Source organism: Grus americana, chromosome 1 (assembly GCF_028858705.1).
Source record: "Grus americana isolate bGruAme1 chromosome 1, bGruAme1.mat, whole genome shotgun sequence".
NCBI classification, from domain to species: domain Eukaryota; kingdom Metazoa; phylum Chordata; class Aves; order Gruiformes; family Gruidae; genus Grus; species Grus americana.
The window spans coordinates 201,368,057-201,393,866 of record NC_072852.1 but is presented as its reverse complement, the minus strand read 5'-3'; the positions used below and the strand labels follow the sequence as shown (position 1 = coordinate 201,393,866).

At 39.3% G+C, this 25,810-nt stretch overlaps 1 protein-coding gene across 1 annotated transcript in view; it reads left to right on the top strand.

Moving 5' to 3' along the window:
• Positions 1 to 25,810, top strand: part of DDX10 (DEAD-box helicase 10) — a 193,499-nt gene that overhangs the window by 51,135 nt on the left and 116,554 nt on the right. Inside the window, exon 13 of the mRNA XM_054808723.1 lies at positions 5,167 to 5,635. Coding sequence (XP_054664698.1) covers positions 5,167 to 5,635 — 469 coding nt within the window. The remainder of the gene's footprint in view (positions 1 to 5,166; positions 5,636 to 25,810) is intronic.

Below are 25,810 nucleotides of genomic sequence, written 5' to 3'. Positions count from 1 at the left end.
ATTTGTAAGTAGTGCTTACAGTTCAGTGCTACAAAGCAGTAGGTAGCTGCAGGTGCTGTCAGATCTGAAATACCTCGTACAGTATTACTCATATGAACCTCAATATTCTCCAGTTGTCTGTAGAGTTGGGGCATTTCTCACACAATTGCCCCTCAACCACCTGGAGATCCAGCCATCCCTTTCTGAGCTTTCTGTAACTACTTCTGTAAGCTTCTGAGCTTTCTGATTCTGCCATGCAGATAGATCTCTGAACAAGCTGCCATCTCCTCTCTCAAAGTCCAGGGTCGTTATTCTCTTAGTCATCATTCTTGTTTCTTCTAGGATCTTGAACTATCTTTTCTCATTGTGCGGCCAAGCCTGCTATTGACCTTCACTCACCTTAGAAGTAAATATCCTTGCATATGCATGGATAGCAGTTCCAGTAGAGTGCTTCTCAGAGGTGGCTAATCCAGCTAACTTGGAGAAATAGTCTTTAACGTACTCTAGAAATCTCTGTTGCTGTGTTGCCCTTTGAGCAGGTGTCAGGGTAGCTCAGGTACCAAGAGCACCAGGGCCTGCATCTGCAATAGAGAAGCTTCCTTTGCTTTTATAAAAAAGACTACATCTTGGTCTAAGTGATTGGATTCCAACCATGATGTCCTCTTTGGCCTTCTCTTTGATCCTGACCCATACACCCTTGATTAGCTTGGCCTTCCTTATTATTTGTAAAGTATCATGCATTTGAGCTCCTTAATGTAGAGGGCTAAAGCTGGCTAATCAAATAACACAGCAAAAGCAATTTCTCTGTTCATTTTGGTTATTAATCAGACCATCTGGAAAGCCCGTTAATTCAGATTTGTGTCACTTCAGTTGATTTGATTTCTCCTGTTTTCAAATGGTTGCTCATCCTGTCTTTGGAAAACATTTTAAATGTTAAATGTAGATGTAGCATATATTGCAAGATAAGTAACACACATTTCTTCTCTTGCAATAGCTTCAGGGAGTATTTAACCTTTTTCAGGCTATTTTAAATCTTCGTCTGAATCCGATAGTAAAAGAAATCACTGTGATATGGTTTTATGTGTTCAAATAATTCTGAAGAAGTTCACTAATGGAATATGTCTTACATTTAGTAAACGTAGTAACTTAGTATTAGAATGAAGGACTAAGTTGTGTAAAATTGTTGTGCAGCAGTTCTGCAGAAGTGACTTCAGATTCTTTACAACTGGTTCATATTTCAAAAAGGACTGGAAATCTAGGTGCAGATTAGGAACTCTTGTGACTCTTAAAAGGTTGGTCTTAAATTTCCTGTTTAATATGTTTTGTGCAAGGGCAGATTTTGCTCGGAGTGTCTTAAGAGTCTGTTTTTTTGAAGAGTTAAGAGAGGTGCCCAGCTTTTCACCCAATCTAAATAGAAGCATAGTGAAGTTACCATTTTACTCCAGATCTTTGTATAAGCATAATTAACAAACCTCAGAAAAAGCAATATTTTAAGTGGAATACACCATTCATTTGAATTAATTTTAAAAAATGTTTACTAATCTTTGAATTTCCTTATTCAATAGCAAATAAAAGTGGTATTCTTAAAACCATACAATGTTCTTTCTTTGGAGTTTTACTATTTTAACTTACTTCCTGAAAATCTTCGCTTGCTTTGATTTGATTTGAAGGAGGTACCTGAGCATTGCAGATGTTTTGTTCAGTTACTTCTATGCGTTCCCTGATAAATATTAGGGGATGATGATGTCTGGCCACCTCAGTTTCTGTTGATAAATACAACTGTCAGCTATACTTTCATTTATAGTAGCAAAATAATCCATTGGTTTCAGTATTGCTTTTAGAAGCTGATTTACAATGTCTTGCTCCCAAGAAGTAACTGCATTTGACACCAAAACATGAAACAGGATTGTTTTTTTGGTTTGTCTGCTGATTTGTGTTGCCATTTTAAGGCTACCATAGTCTGAGGAATATATTGTAGTGTTAGCATGTTTTTGGTGTTCTGTACTAGAATTTCTGAAATCTCACTAAATAACTTACTTGCTTTTTGTCTGTCTTTCTGAGAAAACAATGCGCATTTTGTATTCCAGAAGAGCACGTGAATGCTAGCACTAGAGTCAAAGAATAGCTGTAACTTCAGGTGGAGTAGGATTGTGGTCTGAGTGGCATCTAATGAATTAATGAGGATTAATATTGCCCTTTCTAGTTGTTGGAAAGAAAAGCTGGTTCATATATTCAGGTTTCGTAGTATGACTGAACTCTAGATTTGGCAAATGATTAAGAAATAAATTCTAAAGAAACTGTCGAATCTTACAGTATAAGGAAGCTTTTAGCTGTAGTGGAATATGTTTGTCCCGAATTGTTTGGAATATACTATAGGAAAGAGGCAGTAATGAGCCAAAATGCTGGCATTTCTTTGAGAAGTTATGTAATTAAAAGTGTTTAGGGATTGTTTGCGCACAACTTTGAACTTATCTTTTTATTACTTTCTCACCAAATTCGACCATAACACCTTCCCTCTCCCCCAAGCGTAAGGGCTGTATGCTTTTGGGTCAGATGTCATTTGAATTCTGATAGCACTGGTCGTCTTCTGGTAGGGTTGCTAAGCAGTGTAGAAAAATTGGCCAACACTAACTGATAATTAATTTTATGCAATTATTAAAGAAAAACATCAGTGCAGAAGAGCAATCTGGCAGATGGGATTTCATATTTGAAAGAGAAAAGGTGTGTTGAAGTCTCCTCCACATCATGGGCTGTTCTTTCGAGTTGTCTTTTTTAACTTTTCCTGTGGAGAGAGTAGTTTCTTCACCTCGTCAAGCTTTTCTCTGCAGCCATGACCCTGATCTTTGATACTAGCTCTGGAGACATAGAAGAGAAGCTGTGATAAAATTGGAGTTTGCAACCCTGTGTACATTGTGTCTATGTCTGTCTGCATGAAGAGGAGAAGGGAACACAGATTGTGTAGTTGCCATATAGTACTATTACTTGCAGTACTATGCCAACAGTTGACAGCGATACTTTATGTAGAATAATGTGAAGTCTGCAAAAACAAAAATGTGTTACTCTTGCAAAGGGGTTTTTTTTTTTTTTTCTCCTTTGATCCCCTTGCTGAAAAGATTGCACATTCGTTGACATTGCAGCAATCTCTTTATATGTGTTTTACCGTGCCTGATGTTAAGGCCCAATTCCGGGTTTGAATCTCCTCCAGCTGCTGCAGTGAAGCATTACATCTGCTTTGTTTGATTATTTTTGTTTCAGTTAGTCAATAGGCCAAGCTGTAACACATAGTTTTATTGCAAAGGTAATTAGTGTTAACTGTCAAACACTGAAACAAGATTGCTGGTTGCTCCAATTTCAGGTCCCAAATGTGTTGTGTTATCCTCTCAGCAGTGCACTGTCAGTATATCTTCAAAATACACTGGATAAAAACTTACTTTGGTCTTTTTTTTATAAAACTCTATTTACTTTACTTTTGCTGTTAATTGCTTGTAGAAGAACAGTATTGGGTTATCAGAAATACTTAAAATTAACTTTACACTTAAATTAAGGCTTTATTTATTAAAAAACTTGTTCCTCATCCTAACAGTGTGGGCTGCTTTTTGGGTGTGTGTGCGCCTTTCAGTGTTTCAAGCTGTGGCCAGTACCAAAACAGCCCTGTTTAACCACAGGTGTGGTTGCATTTTTTTTTTTTTTATTGTGGTGTGGGGTTTTTTTGTTTTGTTTTGGGTTTTTTGGGTGGGTTTTTTTGGTCATTTAAGCAGGGTGCCTCTCCTGTTTACTACTACTCTGTCTCTTTGGCTGCTATTAACAGTTCAAGGCTCTCTGGGGCTACCGTCCAGTCTTGCTACTCTGCAGTACTGTTTGGATGCTTCATGGACTGTATATAATGACATTTCCGTCAAGGACTATGGAATTGATTTTTGCCCTGTACCATAACTCAGGTTTCTTTATTCAGAGCTGTATGGTGAAGAGAAGACATAATGCTGGCTACTTGAAATGGGCAGCATTGAGAGGAGAGGTGGCGTATGCATAACTGTGCATAATCTGAATTGAAAGAGACTGGTCTTTTTATATCTGTGTGTGTTCGTGTATATATGTAGCCATTTTACTTGGTTAACTACTTTGCTAAGTGTACATATGAGCCCCAAGAATCACAAACACTGTCAGTTCTGTATTGTGTGTTTTCAAATGCAGCTGTGGTCTCCATGTGTTCCTTTCACAGCACCAGTGTCCCCCCATAATTTTTATTCACCTAATAAGAAGACTCATGAAGTCTGAAAGAGAATTAAATACTGCTTTTTTTAATTGGTGTTGGCAAGGTCAGGTGTTACAATAGTGGGCAATTACAAAGTTTACTGAAGTCAAATGGTCTGTTAGAGGCAAAATATCTGTTCCCCTGTAATGCTCTCCAGTATTGTTGCTATATGGTATTCATGCTTTTTGGCTAATTTTTGTCCCGTCATAGAATAGTTTGGGTTGGAAGGGACCTCAAAGATCATCTAGTTCCAACCCCCCTGCTACAGGCAGGGACACCCTCCACTAGACCAGGTTGCCCAAACTTCATGTAGAGTAATAGTATAACTTTGAATTTTCATGAATAGTTAGAGTAAATAATAGTGCTGTTGGCACGGCTAGTTACATATGCCACAAAGGTCAAAGCCTAGAGGGATGCGGGCAGGTGAGATTTCCTCTCCCTTAGCGTTTTCTGCAATTAGTCACTTATCCATACTGTGTGTGTTCTTCTAATCTCTCCATCATCACAAGGTGATGGGGATAATGTTCTGGGTGCACTTCTAGCAGTGAAAGACATTGACAGAGATCAGGGCTATCTTCAATACCAAATTACATGGGTGTTTCTTCCGCCATATTTTACTGTGAATCATAGATAATTTGCTCTTGTCTACAGCTTTTCAGGTTCTTTGATTTCTTTCAAGGGAGGATTTGTAACCGTGCTTTAGAGTTCTCAGTTATTTCATATTCCTTCCTCTCCTAAGGTTCATGTGCATTTTTCAAGCTAAATTGTCCTGTTGTAGGCCACATACTGTTTTGTAAATACGTTGGTCAAAATGTATTAATACGAATTACCATAAATAAAATCGAATCACTTGAGCCATCGATGAGGGCTTCTAATTTAGTCAAATTTTATATATCTACCTTTCAGATTAACTTATGTTTAATTCTGTGCTTTAGATCACTTGGTCTTGCAATGGCACCTCGTGTGAGATTTCTTCAAAAAGTTCAGAAACAGCTGTGTGCGAATGAGGCAGCTGATGGGACGGATCAGTTGAAGCAGACAGAGCAAAATAAGAATACCATCTCCTTGATAGACAATGAAGGAGTGGAGAAATGCGGAACTAATTTCAGTGGAAAGGTATCTGTTACCAAAACAAAGGAAAAGGAGAAAAGGAGAGAGACTGAGGAATGTTCTGCTTCCAGTGAAGGTGCTGAGGAGAGTGGTGAGTCTGAGGATGAATTGCAGGAGGTTTCTGAGGAGGAGGAGGAAAAAGAAATTCCTGTACCAAGCAGGGTTCCAAACCCAGACTCCACGCAGTTCTTTGAAGATGATGATGATGACGATGATGATACTAAAGATCTTGATTTGCTGACAGTGAAACGACGGAATGTTTTTGGTCTGGAAGCTAAAGATAATCCAGCACCGGTAAGTTCACTTTTATAGTAAGGCTCATGAATCTTAAGGATTTTATATTGGACATACTCCAAGTGAGGAGGAGGAGAAAAGAGAAGATTCTGCTCTTGGCAGAATACTTGCGTGAAGTCAGATGTGTTGTCCGTATGTATCGGAGGTCAGAATTGCTCCCAAAAGATAAGTGGTGTGACTTATGCTTTTATCATTTTGTTATTAGCAGAAAGTAATTTTTTTTGCCTAACGAATATCCTTGAAGGTGCTTTAATTTATGAATAACATGATTTGAATACATGGGAAATTTTGACAGTTTTAACTCTTACCACTTAGTAATTTGCTTGTACCTCTCTAAAACAGCTGCCACTTCCAGTCATAATTTTGATGATGTACTGCAGTTTATGGCACTGGGAAGCAGATTTCAATACATAACGAGCCACTTCCTGGTAGAAATAATAACAAACAATCTTTACAATAATGTAACCTTCAAAGTATGATTTTTACTTCCAACACGACCTTTGCTATTGGGAATTGAGCCAGTATCAGAGAGAGAGAGTTTGCGCAGTTCTTGTAAAGCGTGGTTACAAAGGCTTATTAAAAGTATTCACATAGATCTTTCATTTCCTTAGCAAGTAGCATTGTAATTATAATAACCATTATAATGCTTGGTGTTTGGAAAAATGTTGCTTTCATTCAATCTTTAAATACCATGTTATAGTAAGGGTGGGGTTTTTAAATTTTAATTATTTCTATAAAGCAGATTTGGTATGTACATATTGTGAATTTTTTGTGTATCCTTTGCTATCTAGCAACTATATCTCTGTAGTAAAAAGATCCAAGTGAAATAGCCATCTGCTTCAGCAAGATGTTTTTCTGAACTTATATGCATGCAAGCTGAGCCTCCTGTTAAGCAAAGTATTTATTTTTCCAACTGGTATTTTAAATCTTTTTCTGTGCTGTTATTTAACAGCACAGGGCACTTTTCATAGCCTTATGCTAATCAGCCCACTAGCTGCATTTATAAGCAGCTTCTTTCCTTTAGTATTTAGTGAAGTGTTATAAACTAGTTTTTAGCAACTAACTTTGCCGAAGATTAGCAGTTGCACAGTAACCCAAGCACCACCTGCACTCTCTTCTCTACTACGAGGAGGCTGCCGCAGGTCGTCATCTTGTCCCAGAACTATGCGAGGAGGATGCTCCTGGAATTACCTTTCTGTTCCTGTTATTCTAAGCTTGAGCTGTCCTGCCCTGGCACAGCCACTGCCTGGCAGTGGCTTATATTTATTAATAAATTTCAGTTTCATGTAGAAAAGAAATCGCTGTTTTAAAAATGGAGTAAAAGATTTCTGCCTTAGTTAAAGAATGATGTTCTCACAGCTTTCATATCGCCTCATGCTGAAATACACGTTACTTTTGTATGTAGGAAAGTGAATTGGGAAGTTTTGTTAAGGAAATGGTAAAAGAATGAACAAAAGACATTTTAGGAAAAATACCAGTGATTTAAAAAGTAATTTGGAACCTCACTGGGTAACCTTTTAACAGTTTTCCAGCATTAAACATTTATAGGTTAGTTTATGCACAGGCAAGTCAGAAATTATTTTCTGTGATTCAGCGTTGACAACATAAGGGTTAGTAATTTGTACTTGGGATGCAAGTGTGAATCATAGAATCATAGAATGGTTTGGGTTGGAAGGGACCTCAAAGATCATCTAGTTCCAACCCCCTGCTGCGGGCAGGGACACCCTCCATTAGACCACGTTGCCCAAAGCCTCATCCAACCTGGTCTTAAACACTTCCAGGGAGGGGGCATCCACAGCTTCTCTGGGCAACCTGTTCCAGTACCTCACCACCCTCACAGTCAAGAATTTCTTTCTAACATCTAATCTAAATCGACCGTCCTTCAGCTTAAACCCATTCCCCCTTGTCCTGTCACTACATTCCCTGATAAACAGTCCCTCACCATCTTTCCTGTAGGCCCCTTCAGGTACTGGTAAGCTGCAATTAGATCTCCCCAGAGCTGCCTTTTCTCCAGGCTGAACAAGCCCAACTCTCTCAGCCTGTCCTCATAGAGAGGTGCTCCAGCCCTCTGATCAGCTTTGTGGCCTCCTCTGGACTCTCTCCAACAGCTCCATGTCTCTCCTGTACTGGGGCCCCCAGATCTGGATGCAGTACTCCAGGTGGGGTCTCACAAGAGCCGAGTAGAGGGGCAGGATCACCTCCCTCGACCTGCTGGTCACGCCTCTTTTGATGCAGCCCAGGACATGGTTGGCTTTTCTGGGCTGCAAGCGCACACTGCCGGCTCATGTTGAGCTTCTCATCAATCAATATCCCCAAGTCCTTCTCCTCAGGGCTGCTTTCAATCCATTCCTCGCCCAGCCTATAGTTGTGCTTGGGATTGCCCTGACCCGCATGCAGGACCTTGCACTTGGCCTTGTTGAACTTCATGAGGTTTGCATGGGCCCACCTCTCCAGCCTGTCAAGGTCCCTCTGGATGGCATCCCTTCCCTCCAGCATGTCGACCACACCACACAGCTTGGTGTTGCTGCCAGACTTGCTGAGAGTGCACTTGATCCCATTGTCCATGTCGCTGACAAAGATGTTAAACAGTGCCGGTCCCAGTACCGACCCCTGAGGAACACCACTCGTCACCATTCTCCACTTGGACATTGAGCCGTTGACCACAACTCTTTGAGTGCGACCATCCAGCCAATTCCTTATCCACCGCGTGGTCCATCCATCGAATCCGTGTCTCTCCAATTTAGAGACAAGGATGTCATGTGAGACAGTGTCAAATGCCTTGCACAAGTCCAGGTAGATGACATCAATTGCCCTTCCCTTATCCACCAATGCTGTAACCCCATCATAGAAGGCCACCAAATTTGTCAGGCATGATTCACCCTTAGTGAAGCCGTGTTGGCTGTCACCAATCACCTCCTTGTTTTCCATGTGCCTGAGCATAGTCTCCAGGAGGATCTGCTCCATGATCTTGCCAGGCACGGAGGTGAGACTGACCGACCTGTAGTTCCCTGGGTCTTCCTTTTTCCCTTTCTTAAAAATAGGGGTTATGTTTCCCCTCTCCCAGTCAGTGGGAACCTCGCCAGACTGCCAGGACTTCTCAAATACGATGGTGAGTGGCCTGGCCACTTCATCTGCCAGTTCCCTCAAGACCCGTGGATGCATCTCATCAGGTCCTTGTATCATCTGAAAGACTGTGTATCATCTGAAACCTCTTGTATATGGGGACAAAATAATGAAATATTTAGTTATTCTTCTAAGCAGCCATGAACAAAAACCCCAAAAGTTTCAAGATCTGTGTCATTAAGAACTTAAATATAATTTAAATAATCTCTTACAGAATCGTCTACAGTAGCGCAATATGTAATTTTTAGGAAGCAGAAATGCAGGGCATGCTATGCCTAACTGGGAACTAGTCTTGATGCGTACGGTAGTGTGGTGTTTATTACTTTCTGTAAGTGCGAAAATTTTTGATAAATTGTGGAGTGCTTTAAATTTAAGGATTCTATTTCAGTAGGAATAACAGAATAAAAGTTTGTATCACTAACCACATACTGTCTTTTAATGTTTTGGCACACAAATGCATATGATAGAAATTGCACAGAAAGGTTCAGGATTTTTCATAGAAAATCATCTTTTATTTCATGTATGTACCTCAGCACCACATTTTGTGGATGTTAAAAACCAAATTGGTAACTTGCTACACCTTTTGTATTTTTTCCTGTTTATTTTTGGGATAAAAGTTTTGCAGCGATGATTACTGCTTTAAGGTAGATCAGTTCAAATCTAAAGAACTAGAAAGAATTGATTCCTGTGGGGCGTGAGGAGCGCCGAGCAGTGTGAGCGTAGTTCTCCTGGTGCTGTGTGTTGGAGTCTCCTTCAGGGAGGACTCGGGAACCAGTTTGACTGCAGTGCACTGGATCCTTGCAGCATTTCTAGGATGAGGCAGTGCATTAATTACTAGTATCAAATGCTGCAGAGAGTCTAGGAATATGAACACAGAGTATACTCTCTGCTAGAGCAGTTAGGGTTTTTTTTAAAAAAAAATCCATTCTGTGTGCTAAATAAGGTAGGAGTGCTGTGGAAACATTAGTATGTGATCATCTAATTAGGAGATTATGAGTATGCCCACAAAGGTTGAATTCAGTTTGCATTTATGCTTTTAATGTCTAGGATTGATTTTGCAATTTCACTCTTCTTCTATTACGCTTATTGCTGACAGCAAAACAGTCCCACTGTGATTGTTGAGCTTCAGGACGTTTTTGTAAATGGAAACGTTGCATTCCATTTCAGTTTTTGAATAGACACCGTTGCTTCCTCATCCTCACGTCTTCCCTAGCCCCTCCAGCGGCAGAAGGAGCAAGAGGAGGCGTAACGCTGGCTCCGAGTATCCCATGTGCTGGTGGGGCACTGACCTTTAATCACAGGTGGGGTGGGCTCGCCTGTCTTTGTAACAAGGGAAAGGACCTAGGGCACAGGAGCAGGGGTTATTTAAACTGATGATGTGCTAGAAGGCGATTTGTGTGACTTTTTTTAGAACATTTTGTTGTTGCTGAACGTCTGTGGTACCCAAACTAACAGTGAAAGGTAGTCATGGTGTGAAGTGAGACACATCCAGTGTTAATTCCTCTAATAGCAGGACCGGCGTCTCGATTCCACTCTTTCCTCTTTCCCTTTCTTAGTGTGGCCCTTGGCTGCCTGCGTACTCTGTCTCCGTCATTTAGTGATATAACAGATACAAAGCAAAATATGTTTGCTGCACTGCTGTATAAAAGAAGAAACATTGGATAAGGCGAAAGACCTTGGCAGATATTGCAATTTTGTTATGAGCTTCTGAGCTCATTTTTGAAGAGGTACTCACTAGCTGCCCTATTTATGATTTTTACTTAAATATGTCAGGATTTTTAGCTGGTGATCTAACTCATGGGACTTATTTAGAAGTACAGTGCTCTTATGAATAAAAAGAAGGTCAGCTATATGCAGAGAGCTATTAGCAGATATGCAATATTTAGCTGTTGTGTTAAATTATGGAAATTATTTGTTTAAAGTGCGTTTAACAATATTAGCAGTATTGATGTTGCAAAGACTATAAGTACTCCCTGGTTACAAACTTTGTTTTTAATGCTAATTTTATGAAATTGGTTGTTGCATTTGGAAATGCAAAAGCTATAATTCTTAAACTTCAAGCATTATTTATTTTGAGAACTAAGGTTAAGCCTATAGTAGTTTCTTCTTGGTTTTGTTTATACTTTATTTTTAGTCATCTTGTCAGACATATTGCATATTCTCAGACTTGTCTTCTGCTATTGAATTTTCTCTTTTAGGATAGAGAATATTAAATTACTGAGTTCCTAAGATTATTGTGACTCCCTCCCTGCTCCCCCATCTCTTGCTTTATGGACCCCTAAAACTTCTCAAGTGGGGTATTTACTGGCTGCTTGAAACGCTGTAGTAAGCATAAGGGTGCAGAGGGCTGCCTTAAATAGTACCTGCAGATTCCTTGGAGTTAGTCTGAACTCCCGGAGAGCCTGCTGTTTGAATACTGTAGCTACGGAGGGAAGTTGTTTTATATGTCGTGGTTCTGTCTCAGCTGGCCAGCTTGCCTTGTAATCTAATAATATTACGTACAATGACATTTTCTTACACCTCTTAGACACGTGAGCACTGTAAACTGAAATATTATGACCTGGATATGTACATGTTCATAAAAGCAGGAGACAACAGCGAGGGTAAATCTCCCTAACGGGAGATGATAGAGGAACCTATGCCAAGAAGCAGAGAGCGGTAGCTAGTTGCAATGTCGACTTTGCACAGAAAGTGAATTAAGGAAACATCATTTAATATGCACCAAAGTGAGGACATAGTCCTCCAGCATTTCCTTCTGTGATGTTGAGAAGGCCTGTTACCACCCAGAGAAATCAAAATTAATTTTCAGAGTTGTGATTCATCTCAATTGCTTCTCTTACATTGATTCTTCCGAGTGGGATCTCTCTCCTTCTGTTCCATGTTATGAGATAGATTTTTCTGTGTAAAACATCTTCTCATTCCTCTTACTAACTCTTACTCTTATGCTTTCATATTAATTCATATTAAATGTCTGACTTTGTCTCCGCGGTGCCTTTCAGGAGGATGGCAAGATAGGAGATACCCAAAGGAGGGAAGAAGCAAGGGAGTGAGCTGGCTGACTCTGGCAGTGGCGTTGTTTCCCTTATGGATAGTCCTCTGCTTTTGCTGTGGCAGCGCGTTGTGTCCAGGAGAAGAAAGCAGCTCTGGGCATCCCGCTAGCTATAAAAAGAGCATTATTCCTTGGAGATGTGTTGCAAAGCTAGCATTTTGGCAGAGCAAATATACAAGTTATTTATTTTTAAGTTATATAAAAGTCAGTACTGTGATGCATTACATACCATAAATTCTCTTTCCTACAGAATGTAAGTGCCTTAGGTTCTCAGCCTAGTAACAGTGTTCTTGTGTATTTCTAATTGATTATAGCAAGTCATGGTATATGAAGTACAAAATATTTGCATACAAGTGAAGGAGGCCTACATCTGGATATTAGCCAAAGTGCTTCACGAATACAGTGTTAGGAAAAAAAATCTTTTATCAGCCATGAACGGAAATGAAACCTACTGATGGTACCTCAAGCCTCTTTATGCACAGCAGCCAACACAGAATGCATTCCACAGGGCGAATGGAAAATTTTAAAGAAATCCCATTTTCTTTGTGTGTAATTTCAGTACCTTAAGTACAACCAAAACTTGTTTTTAACAATGTCTATGATGTCCAGTTATATTCTATGTAATTTTAAAAAGTCTTGTCATTCAGGAGTGCTTCTGTAAGCTACGCAAAGGATAGAGCAAAAACATTTCTTTGTGTTCTTGGACAACTTTGGCTGTTGAGATTTGCAGGGATGTTTTTTCCCCTGGCTTTATTATTTTTAAGTAGAACATTCGTTATTTACTTGCTAGGTTAAACTGTGTAACAGAGGCTTTTCAGACAGTCGTTTGTAAAAACCCGTAATCTGCGTTAAACTCGAGATCCATAGTTCACTTACTGTTTTAATCTTTCTTCTTTGCTCTTTCAGGTTAGCTGCTTTAGCAGCTAGTGCTTTTAGTCACCCTTCTGTCTGCTTCACACCCATCTTCAGATTTCTCTCTAATGATTTCTATTTCAATTATTTTTTAGCAACTTACCGCAAACTTCTGTAGCGTATGAAAAATTGCTGTAAATATTCGAGTTTCTTCACCTTCAAGGCAACATTCCAGATATTTGTGTCAATCCCCGTGATGTTTAGGAAAACTGGAAAATATGTGTGATCTGTAGGATTAAAATTCTCTCTGAGTTACTGGTAAGCTATGTATTTCAAATAAATTGCCGTTATAGATCTCTAAAGGTATGAGTGCAGCACAAAATGGTCATCCTAAATATTTTTAATCATCTTTAAAATCAGGATAGAAAGTATAATTTAGGAATTCTATTTTAACACCTGCCCTTCTCACAGATTTTAGCTTTCCATATCATAAGCTACAGAGTACATAATTCTGGTAATGTGCTGGGCTTAGCTTCTGTGAAGTTTTACATTTGAAAGTGCTTTTGAACCATTCCGTATGCCATATGTAGCAGCCTCAGAAGTCATCTTCACTCTGCTGAACCTGCTGAAGCATCACAGCGTGTGCTGTCCGACCGAGAGGAAGCTATTTTGCAAAGAGTTTCCGTGGCTAATGTGTACTGAAATACTTTGAAACTCGTGTTTAACAATGTAAGTGGTGAACTGGTTCTTGAGCGAAGATCCTGGTGGTGGATTGATGGTTCGTGCAGTGCTGAGTGATGTGAGCAGGCTAGGCTGTTACTTACGTGCTCGGGTTTCAGCATCTGGTGCGACTTCGGGTTACAGTGAGGCATGCTTTGTCTTGTGATTGAATAGACCCAAAATGACAGGGATGCCTGGTCTTATATCTCAGGAAATATTAGGGCACTGTATGATTTAAAATGATTCACTAAAATACCATTCATTTAATACTTCCAGTAGGTTACTCAAGCCTGCAGTAATACTCTTGGTTTTAATTGTGCTTAATCACTGATTTATAGCCTTGTTTAATGTATTGCAGCAGTCTCATAGATGAGGGTTAGCCAAATACTCTGCATTAAAACTGTCTAGTAATCAATATTCTCTGACTCCATAGGATTTGTAACTTCTAAAATGCAACAATTTCCTTTACATCATTAGTGCCTGAATGCTTGCTGAGTGGTGGCGTTGGAAGTATTTATAACTATGACATGGTTTTTGGATAAGTGATTTTCTAGAGGTTGAGTGCTAAAATTGTGAAAAGCAACTAGAAATTATACAGCACTAATTTTTAAAGGAAATGCTGCTTCCTGAAATAGTAATAAAGCAGCCCTACTAACAAATACATATCCGGAGTCTCCTGATTATTGTCAGCACTGTGTGTAGTTAAAATTACGAGATTTATTCTTTATTGTATATGTGAATGTCTTCTCTGATGCAGACATCTGCTACTGTAAGAATTGCTTAACAAACTGCCCATTCACGTTTTCAATAATATTTTGGGGCAGATTTCTGAATTCGTATCTGAGCTGTGTAATTTTTAACTGGAATTGTTTGATAATTAGGGGTAGAAAAAATCTGTGGTTTTGGTGATGATTCATCAGCTGTTAGCCAAAATGAGTCCCCGGGTAATTCATTACAGTATCACTACCATGCAAATCATAATGTAATGACTATTTTTAAAAGGAAAAATGTGTGCAGTACTCTGTTTTCAAATAGTGACCTACTGACTGACCAGGAGCTGGGCCAGGGATCACAGAAAATCTGCTTGGTCACATGAAGCTGATGCTCCTTGTTTCCATGAGACACTGATTTGTCCCACCGAGCAGAGTTGTAGCGTGGCAGGAAGGGCTGGGAAGTCTCTGACCTTCGGCAGGCTGGGCTCTCTGCTCTCCATCCTCTGTGAAGAAACAGCTACTGCCTCTGGGGATAAAAATCTCTTAGAGGAGCTTTGGTTTGATTGAGTGAAAGGAAATTAAAACAGTTAAGGCCCCAGTCACCAGCTTTATTTCAGTCAAAAATAAATGAAGTATAAATTGCTTTTGGGCCAGCCTGGCAGGGAAGTCTTAGAGGTCTTCCCATCCTCCATTCCCTGTACAATGCTGTTCCTGTGGTAGCTCTCCACTTATTTCAACCCAGGGTTGTTCCTCTCCTTTGCCTGAGCTGTGTGTGTGTTTTGTTCCTCCAGCAGCGAATCTTGCTCCAGCTGATGCTCACTTGATCGAGACCGACCGCTTTGCCTGCTCCTTATGGCCCCTCTGAAGTAATAGGGTTGTGCTTGAGAAATAAGATGTCTGGCAAACATGCCTGAAGAAAATAGGGGTGCATTAGTAAATCCCTTGGATTCCCATAGAGTCGGGAAGGAAGTATTAGTGTCCTTGAGTGGGAGAAACCCATGGGAAAACAAAATGATAAAGGTGACTTTTTGAGGAGCTCTCAAATCTGTCCCCTACGTGACCAAGACCACAAAGCGTTATTTAAAACTGCTTTTCATGCTGGTTTTTTGGGGTAATGTTGACTGTGCTTCTTGCAGAGAGCCTGTGCAGGTAGGCAGCTAGAGGAGATAAGCTAACCTCATTAGTATTGTGATTAAAACTAGGTTTATCAACGAGCAGTGTGGAAGAGGAGGAGTGTGTTTGAGATACTTGGGCCATGTCAACCTTGCTATGAGCATGCTGGGAAGGGAATATGAACCAGTATCAATTTGAAATAATAGTACTGCCACTTTTAAACTGGAGTTGCTGAAACTGCCTTCCCTGCAAAAGCATGATGTTTTACCTCTGCGTTGGCTTCGTAGCGTGCCAGTGGAGTAAGTAAAAGAAGATGTTGGATATTGTTAAAAGTTTGACTCTGAGAAAAAACAAATATCTGTCCTTGTTGGCTTTTTAGGGAGATGTTGGTGAAAGACAGCTTTCCTTATTTCCATAATCTCTGCATTGAGCAAAATTAGGATTAGTTGATGTTTTGTTTACATTGGCGCTTTCTCGGAGTCAGAGTGCTGGAGTCTTCAAAACACCAGCTCTGCCATGGCATCTTCCCACCAGGTTCACAACAGAAGGGCTGGGTCTTGCAGACAGTGTGTATTTCTGTCTCCATAGGGCTCTTTCTGTCTTGATGGAGAAATAACGCATCTACCTCATCATTTTGGGGAAATACTATTTTTGCAGTCATTACTGTTCCCCTGTATATATACTACTAGTCCGAATTTTGTTGGTCTGTACTTCTGGGTGGTGTTCTTGTGTTAGGCTGCTTATAAATCATTAATGAAGGGCAGGGGGTCTTTCTGGTGGGGTCGCAAGTCCCAGTTTCACTCCTAAACTGTTTTTTTTTTAATAAAGGGAGATAGAAGAACAAGCTGATAATCCTCAAAATGGCTAATAACAGCTGCCTGCAGCCTTAACATCTGATGCTTGTTTACATTAAGATATACCGAAAGCCAAAATGTACCTCAGCCCCAGCTGTTAGTGGACTTGTAATGCAGTAGGTACTTGTTCACCTGGATTCGCTTATGCTCCAGCCATGGGAATTCACTGATTTGGGCTTGAAGAAATGGGTAATTCCTCAGTTTGCTCATGTATTTTCGGACCTGTGCGCTGATCTAGATTTACATCATCTCTGCTAAAGAATAAATCAGTGTGAGCTGTTGCTGTTATTTCCTGTGGTCTCTAATTAATGTGAGATTGAGCATGAGAAGAGGACAACTTCTTAGAAGTTCTGTGAAAGTTTACACATCCTGGCTCACCGATAAGTACAGTGTTTGCAACACAGGCATTCACTGTGTTTTCTAATATCCTATTTCTTGAGGTTTTCAGGTTGAAAATTGAGACTCCCTTGAATTAGAAATGGGAAGTATATTTGCAGAATGAAGTTACAATTCGGAGTCTTTGTTTTCATGGTGTTTTCACTGCCATTTGTGAAGTAATCTTAGGGTCTCAGATAAAAGACTAGGTTTTTTTATTTTTTTATTTAAAAGCTGTGGCTTACAGTAATTTGTTACTTTCTCTAGTTTTTGTTCCAATAACTTTCCCAACAATGTTGTCTGAAAAGTACAAGTAAGTTCTTGTTTATCCATTTTTATGGTGATCACAAAAAGCCGAAGCTTTTTAAAAATAAGTATACCCTCTGGGATATATTTATATGTATGCTACATGTCAGAAATGATGTGATAACAAAAAAAAAAAAAAAAGACCAGTACCAGAAATCAAGACATGCTATCGGTGAGAGACTGTGGTAGGTCAGTGAGTGATGCAAAGTTTATTTTGATTAGCAGACTGAAAAGAAACACTCATCTTATTTCCAGCTTTAGGACACAAATTTTGAATAGACATTTCTACTACATACAGCTCTTAGAACAGTGTAGAAACAGTGTTGGAAGAAGGAGGTGCAGTGTAGAAGAAAGCTCTGTAAATGACTGTGGCAGAAACTATGGGAACTGATGTCAGGAGAGGATTGAAGGGAGAAAGGAGGGATAAGGTGAGAGAGCAGAGCTGAAAGGCCGTAGTTTGTACGAGGATGACAAATGCACGAGGCATCTTTCCAACCTGATCCTTCGGGAGCCCATAGGATACTGTTAGCAGATTCCTGTCTCTCTTAATATCGTGTTTCATGAAAATTTATACTACGTCTTTTGCAGTGATTTTTTAAAAATATGTTAGTGTTGCTCACTGCCACAGTTTACAATGTTGACTATTCATCTGGTATGTGATCCCCCCTCCCCTTCCTTACAGCCCTTTAGTGCTGCAGTCATTACATTTTATAGATGTAGAGGGAAGCCATCATCTGGTCTGACTTCCCTGGATATCATAACCCTGATATCTTACTCTGTCACTCTTATATTGAATGCAAAAATTGAATTTTGCTTAAGTGCATCTTTCAAAAGGCATCCTGTCTGGATCTGAAGACATGAGGAGAAATCCACCACTACTAGTAACTTTTTCCAGTGGTTTTAATTCATTTTTTGTGTTGCATTGAAGTATGGGATTGAAGAATAAATACATAATTAGAGGAGAGCAGCTGAAAATAAAGGTATTCTAGCAAATATTCCTTTGGCCTGCAAGAGAGACTTTATTTTAGCACACAGAAGAATGTGAGAAGAAAATGTGATACTGTTATGGAGGAGGTGAATAATATGATATAAACTAAAAATGCAACGTGCAAATGCAAATTAAGACAGCATTTAGCTTAGTGACACTTTGTTACTGAATGTTATCAAATGTTGCAAGTAATTTGGAAGGCATCCCGTAGTTCCTTAGGTATGGAAAAGATGGTGTGGGAGTTGAAGGTTGAATATTTTGGCTGACCGAACTTGAGTCAAATTTCTGCTCCTTGCTGGTTCAAGTGTTATAATTAGCTTAACAAGGCAAGCCTTAAAATAAAAGTTTTATGTACCATGTCTGCAGGTAATTTTTCTTTCTTTGGTTTCAAGATCAGCGTTTATTCTAAGCCAAGGAAATGTTATGTTTTCATTAGCCAGTTTTGGTTTTGTGGCTGTTCTCTCCCCATCCTTTTTTAATGTGGGAAATTTAAAACATAAATTACTTTGACTTCTCTCCATTTTCAAGAAGTATTTTATTCTTTTTAGTGTAGCTGAATTTTTCAGTGGGTCATTGAAGCTAATCAATCTTGATATTTCTCTGTTACTGCTAATCTTCTTTTATGGTTGGAAAAATAACATCTTCATATTTTATTTTACCTTTGGACACTTTTTACGCACTTACGAGCAATAATAGCATTCTGAAACATTTCCTGATATAATGTAGAACAGCTGCTAATGATTAAAACTAAGACAGCTGTAATGGAATATTTACTGGCTAAGTTGAGAAGAGACTAACAAGTAAATACTGGTATGAGAAATGTTGAATTCTTCTAGTGAAAAAAACATTGGAGAATTGAAATGCAATTTTAGGTTAAGTTTTTCTGTCAAGTGTGAGCATTGCAATGAAACAGAAGTCTTGTCATGTTGTTTTCAGTTTTCGCTTTAGTTGCTGAAATACCAGTTAAAAGGAATTTCAAATGATGCTGCTATTATACTCACCTTAATGTCATGTTAAGTGCTGCGGTCTCTGAAATGGGTAGGGCTGTCCTGGTACCCACACTGTGCTAGTGTTGGGGTAGGTGGTAACTGATGTAGTTGAAAACTGATCTCACTTGTCCTTTCTCTATGGGTCTTCAGGTAGATTAACATCTTGCCTCTGTACCAGCCTACCAGCATGTTCTCTTGCGCTGGAACTTCTTGGCCATAATATCTACAGAGCCAGGCAATTCCTCAGGTATTTTCTTGGAAAAAGATTTAAAGTAAATTGGAGCAGAACTTATTTTACGTTTTGATTCTGTGCCTGCCTGAACATTAGGAGAGAATCTAGAAAAGGGTGCGTTATCGGCTGGTGCAGGGTGTTTGCTACCAAGCTGATGTAGCAGCTGATGTATCAGCTGGATAAGAAGAATATCTAGGAAGATACTACCCCCTTATGGTGAAGGAGAAGGGACTTAGGGAGGAGGCTCTTTGCGGTGCCTGAGTTTTGTTGGGATGAGGCAGGCGACAGGCTGGAAATCCATTATTTTTTTTCCCCAGTTGCTTGTCATTGCCTGGACAGGGCTGTAGCTGCGTCCCCGCAGGAGGGGGACAGCCTGCTGCCGCTGCTGCCAGAGGCTCTGCGGGCAGGGCTGGCGCTTCTGCCGAGCAAGGCACAGGGCCCAAGGTGGACGTGCCAAAACTGGCGCTGGGCCTCTGCCGCTAATGGGGCTGTGCTACGCTGATAGGAAATATCTGTGCCTCCTGGTGCCTCACCTCTGTCTGCTGCTTTAGTTTTTTTCAGGAACAGAATGCTGCAGTGTTCCCCTGCTCCTGAAGGAGTGACGTTGTTGCGTGGCTCCTGGTGGGTTATATGGTAACTCCGAAGATACTTAGTTAGATAAAAAGGAATTAATGGCAAGGATTTAAGTGTTTAAACTGGAGGAATAGCTAGTTTTACTGTCGCTTCTAGCTCTCAAGTCTGAATGTAAGGAGAGAGATAGGTCAAATCCACAAAAATTAGCAAAAGCAATTTTTATACATGCACGTATAACTGTGTCTAAATAAAGCTTTTACAGCTAAAAAATTATTAGCTCTTTCCTGAAGTTATTCATCTGAGAAATTTAGTGTTTCTAAAAGACATATTCCCAATTAAATTAGTTCTCATTTTTGCAGCAGGAAGGCTCAAATCTACATTAAAGTATTTTTATCAAAAACATTAAATTCAGATGAAGTTCTGTAGAGGTACATATTCAGCAGGTTAGTATTTATATTAAATATTCAAACTTTAAAATCTGAAGTATTGATCAAAGTGTTCTTTTCCTTGTACATATTTCGAATAGTCTTCAATGATACTTGTGTAGGGTTTTGGAGAACTTGGGTTGTATTGGCATGTAACCTAGAGCTTGGTACCTGGACAGAAGGACCATAGGAAACTGTGTGTGTGAAAAAGTGTGTCTCAGCTTGGCTTTCAAGAAATAGAGTGGTCCATGCCTAAAGAGAGAGGAGGACAGCAATGTTCCAGTTTGGAGTGGTAAGGGGGAAGCATAATTGTAAGCTCGGCTAATAATGCTGCTACAAAATCAGTAAAATATGAGTATTTAATTTCCAAATGCCACACCTACTAAATTTGTTTCAAGAGTAAACCCAAACTTTCATATTCTTAATTCTCTTCAGTGCTTTCGATCAATTCATTTAGAATTTCATCCTCCTTGAAATGTGGTGGGCATTTGTGATTCACAGAAAAAGCACCATATATTGCTGGAAGCCGTGAATGTATTTGCAAAGAGGTGTGAAGCTCTCGAAGCTCAAAAGTATCTTTACAGATGTCAGTGACCAGGGTTTACCTTGGGAATGTTTAATGAGGTGGCTTAGCATAATAACAAACCAGTTGTTTAGATATGGGTGACATGAAGCTTTTCACAAGAATAGCTGTGTGTTTGAGCGCAGTGACGTTAAGTAGGGTGACAAGTTCTTCAGTCATGAGAGATTACGTAGCGCTAAGGAGATTTAAGGTGGTGGGAGAAACCTAGGTTGTTATTTTTAACTGTGAACCTGTAACCAGTTTGTTTTCCTGTGTTTGGTTTACTCTGAGCACGTGCTATGAACTCATTTTCCATGCTATGTAAAAATATCCTTTTTTGTCACACATAGGTTGCTTCAAATTCATTGAGCAGTTCTGTGTACATTAATGTCTGGTGTTCGTGGACTGGATGCCTGTAGCTCCTTGTTGCTTGTGATTGCAAAACAATAGAAAATTGTTGAAGTTCAAAGCTTATGTCTCATGGTAACCTGTAATGTCAGTATGAACAGTGCATTCAGGCTTTTTAAACTTATCCTTTCCTTTTTTATTTGTTCTTTTTGTATATCTTAACAAAGAAAAGCTCTAGCTTTTATCTTCGGACCGCTTTGAAAGCGGGACTTCCTATCCTGCCTAGATCGATGAATTATAACTGAGTTTCACTGTCTCGAGACAGACTTTTGCCGTTCTCTTACCTTCAGCCGAGGGGCTGAAATCTATCAACGAGAGCAGTTTAGAGCTATCTATCATCTGCCTTTTCAAACTGTCCTTTCTGAGATCCTGCTGGAACGTATAGCTACTGCACTTGCCGTGTTCATAGCCTGAAAGGGCTTAGTACAAAATAGAAATTCAGTGCTTGTGCTGTGAGACCTGGGGCATCTGAATGTCAAACTCTATCTGATGAAATTGCATTCTTCTCCTACTTTAATAGGATTGTGAGGATAATATAGTTTAAATTTATAGTTGTCATAAGGATAAGGTCAGCAAGTAGATCAGAGATGAATTGGAATTGACCCTGTTTTCTTTTTGCTTGAGTTAATTTACTGACTTACTAGGCTACCAGTTGCTCAGGATTCAGTGCGTGACTAAGTTGTGTCACAGGTTGGGTTATCTTAAACTTTTTTTTTTTTAAAGAAAATATATGACATATACATAAACTATTTAACCCTTATATATCTTATATATACAAAGTGCATATGTATATAATGTAAAAAGATAGGATGTCATATAGAATATTAATTTTTATATATTTCATTTCTATATATAAATTCTCATATATATACGTGTGTGTGTATATATATATATTAAAAAGATGCTGCCCAAATACTTCTACCTCCAAGGTCTTTCCTAAGAAACCTTACTGTTGAGTCCCTGAACTCAGCACAGTTTATATGGGGTTAAATTTGCTAATGTAAGTGGCAAGAGTCTGATGATTAATATTTAAATTTTTGTGGTATATCTTACTGTCTGAGCTAGGATTACCAGCTTTTAACAGGAGTTTTTTGGGGGTTTGTTTTGTGGTCATCTGGAAGATGCTTTGGTTTAGAAGGTCATCGGCAAAGGTTGCAGAGAAGCAGGCTATACCTGTCTCTCAGGCAGTGTATTGTAGATATTCCATATGATGGTTATAGGATAAACTTACTGTTGCGCAGGGGATGTGCTTCACTTTATGTTCCCTTCTCCCTTACTTTATCTATGTTGTTTTTCCTTCCCTTAGTGCTGACTCTGTCGCAAACACAGGAGTTAGCTGACCAATCAGTTTTCTTTGTGCAGAAAGACAAGTCTGCCGACTATCCCAGCCTTGTATTTATTCTGAGATGTTGGTCGTTAAATTTTCAGGAAAGAGAATGAGTTGATACCATCTTGAGCTCATGTTTGTATGTAATCAAGGCCAGATGCGAAGATTTCCTGTTCATCCCAGGGAACAGTGGTCGGAGTTCTTGAACAACTCCTCAGGAGTAATTGTAGCAACGTAAGCAAACCTGTTTACCTTCAGGTGTAGGTTGAGATGCTGGAGGGTAAGCTTTATGTCATTGCCTGTGTATGGTAAATAGTAGCTAGACTTGAGGAAAAGTAAGTCATCCCTTTTGGGTTATTCAACCTTCATGATTTCCTTCAGTGTAAGTGGTTACGGTTAGTAGCTTGAACTTTGGTGAATGCTCCCTGTGCATCAGGAGTGGCAGAAGTTGTCACCTATTGCTTGGCATTAGTTTTAATTACAGGGAGGGAAGGGATTTGGGCTTTTTGGTTTTGTTTTGTTCTAGGCAAATTTCAGAGCAGGTATTGCTCAACCAAAGCACATATACAATAATAATATAAGTAAAAGTATATGAGAAATAGTAGATTTTAGGAGAGAAGGCAGAAACACACTGATATGCAAACAGAAATGAGAGTTCACCAGTGGCAATTAGAATTTTTTATTTCTTCTGGGACACGAGTTAATTTAAAATGTATGAATTGTTAATACTTCACCTTTTTATTGTATTCCTGATTTTGTATTGGATATGCTAATGGCAGTTAAGCCAATGAAACCTACTTCTGTTTTATCAGAAAGCTGCTGCAGTTGTCAGACATTATTTTGTGAGCATCTGTCACTTTTAATATTGGGTTGGCAAACCCCCAAATTGGTAATGAATAAATGAATTCTAAGATCTGAATGGGCTGTGCTTGGATCAGAAAGCTTTGGTGGCTAGCTGTGTACACAACAGGCAACACTTCTAAATACTGGGTCTAGACTAATTAGGCTATTCTAATATATGGGTTGCTGATGAAAGCACTTAAAACTTTAGTTGAAAGAATCTTCAAACAAACAACAACAACAAAATCCAACCAAAAAGCCTACCCAAGAACTCCCTCTTGAGATTCAAATTCAGAAGTATTGCTAATCCCAGCTGTGTAGTCAGAGTAATGTGCCAGCTGTCCCAGACATAAATTTCTTCATATTTCTTCACCGAAAGGGTTGTCAAGCACTGGAACAGACTGCTCAGGGAAGTGGTTGAGTCACCATCCTTGGAAGTATTTAAAAGATACGTCGACATGGCACTTAGGGACATGGTTTAGTGGTGGATTTGGCAGTTAGGTTAATGGGTGGACTCAATGATCTTAAAGGTCTTTTCCAATGTAAATGATTCTATGATTCTGCCCATTGAAGTCTTGAGTAATTCTACTTCTGTGCAAGAAGAACGTTCTCCAGCATCACAGATCAGTGGATACTCTTACGAGGTATATTCTACTAAGTTTCCTTTAAAATATTCTGAACCTCCTTCAGTTTCTAATTCTGCATATATGCATGTGTATTCAGAACACAAAAGGTAATATTGTCCCTTTTAGTAAATCAAAGCCTAGACTAAAATGTATTAGAGATCTACAAAAACCCTAGGCAAACTTTTCCCAGTGGTTGGTGACAGGAAATAAATTGGCATGTTATGTTTCCCAGGAGAAAAGACTCAAGGCTTAAAATATGGACTGTTAGTGAAGAAACCTATTCGTCTTTCGGTCTGATACTGGAAGGACTACCGTCTGAATTTGTCCTTGGAAGAAAAGGCACGCACGAGCCTTTCTTTTAAGAAACTGCTCTAAGTTTATTTTAGTTAACAATTCATTGTTGACTGGTTGTTTAACTGTCCTAAAACAACCTGAAGATATAATTTTCAGCTTCACTTCTTAATTTAGGGGAATAAATAGTAGAATTTGAAAGTGATTTATTTGAATCAAAAAGCCATGAAGCAAGACCAGGTTTTTTATTAGAACAAAAGTGCAAATATTGAAGTCCCATTGCATCAGTGACTGTTCACATGACAAAATTTATTTGCAGTAAATGCCCTAGAAATGAATTTTTTTTTTATACCAGTCAGCCACAAGCAAGGGAGAATGCAGAAGTTATATTTATTTTTGGTTTTAATGGAGAACAGAAGCATCTTTCCTATTTAGCTCCATAGTTACGTGCTAGCCAGAGCTGTATCTTTCCTCCAACCCCAAATGTTCAGCATTTGTTCCCTACTTCATTTTGAGCATCTTTCTCCTTTTTAAAAGGAAGGATTTTTTTTTCTGGCAAACATTTGAATTTGGAATCAGCATCCTTTGTTAGCTGGTGATTTTTTTGTATTATTAAGTGGTACCTGCTTACACATCATCTCTATTCCTGTGGGATGTTAATTTTGAGTAGTTACTTGGCAGACAAAATAGAGGAGGTACAGCACTCAACAAAAGCATTCCTATTATACTGTCTGAGTGGATGCAGTATTTTCTTTTTAAATGAGGAAACAGTACAAAAATCAAGTGATACAGACAGGCTGTAATAACTCCAGTTGTGCAACCAAGCTAAGATGACACACAGAACTTCCATGTCTCTCATGCATCTGCCTGCTCGAGATACCAGGAGTGTGGAAGGGAGGCTGTTCTCCTACTTCATTCACAGTAAAGTCTCATTTCCCAGCTGTAGATTGGAGTCATAGCTGGAAATTCGGTGTCTTTGTGTTGTGAGGGAGCAAGCAAGGAACAGGAAAGTGGAGTTACTAGAATTTAAGTCTTGCTCTGTGCAATTCTGCTGAAGACAGTTAATATGTTCTCTTGAAATGCTGCTTTAAAACAAATGTGTTGTGTTCCTGTTGCCCCTTCTGAAAGCAAACAGGGTTAGTGCCAAAAAGCCTCTGTAACTTGGTAGTTAATGGATGAAGACTCAGACTTGTCCTTAAGAGAGTTGTAGTGCCAGGTAAAGGTGACTTGGTACATGCACTACTGCTTGTAACTTTTCCTGGCAAACTCTTTATTGAACGTAATCTTTGACATGAAACCCTGAACAACTTCACAGCTGTGAGAAAAGTTACCTGATATGCACACAGTGAGGAGCTGGAGTTTAAAATATAAATGGATGATTTACTTTGACAGTACCTATATGTATGCAAATCTTCGGAATCCTCCCCTTCCCTACATAAAAGCAAAACCTGGTAACTTCATAGGAATAGGTTTTCTATGGGAAGTTTTATGAAAATGTTGCATTCTTTTGTTAAGCATAAATCAGCTCTGTGACACAGGCTGCAGTACTGCAATTTATTTGGGAAATGAAAATAATGCCTTGACCTTGAACTGGAATATTCTTAAATAGGGAACCGAATCTAATCTTATATGTACACGCTTAAATGCTGAGCCTGACACACTGCTGCATGTGCATTCGCTTTTGCTAGCATTTCCAGTACTCAAGCAAGGTAAGCTCATGTGTAGGTAGTCTGAAATTTGAAAGCTCCCCTCTCTCTAAACAGTGTCAAAACCCCCAAAAGCACAGCTCAGGTCTCTAGACATTCTCAG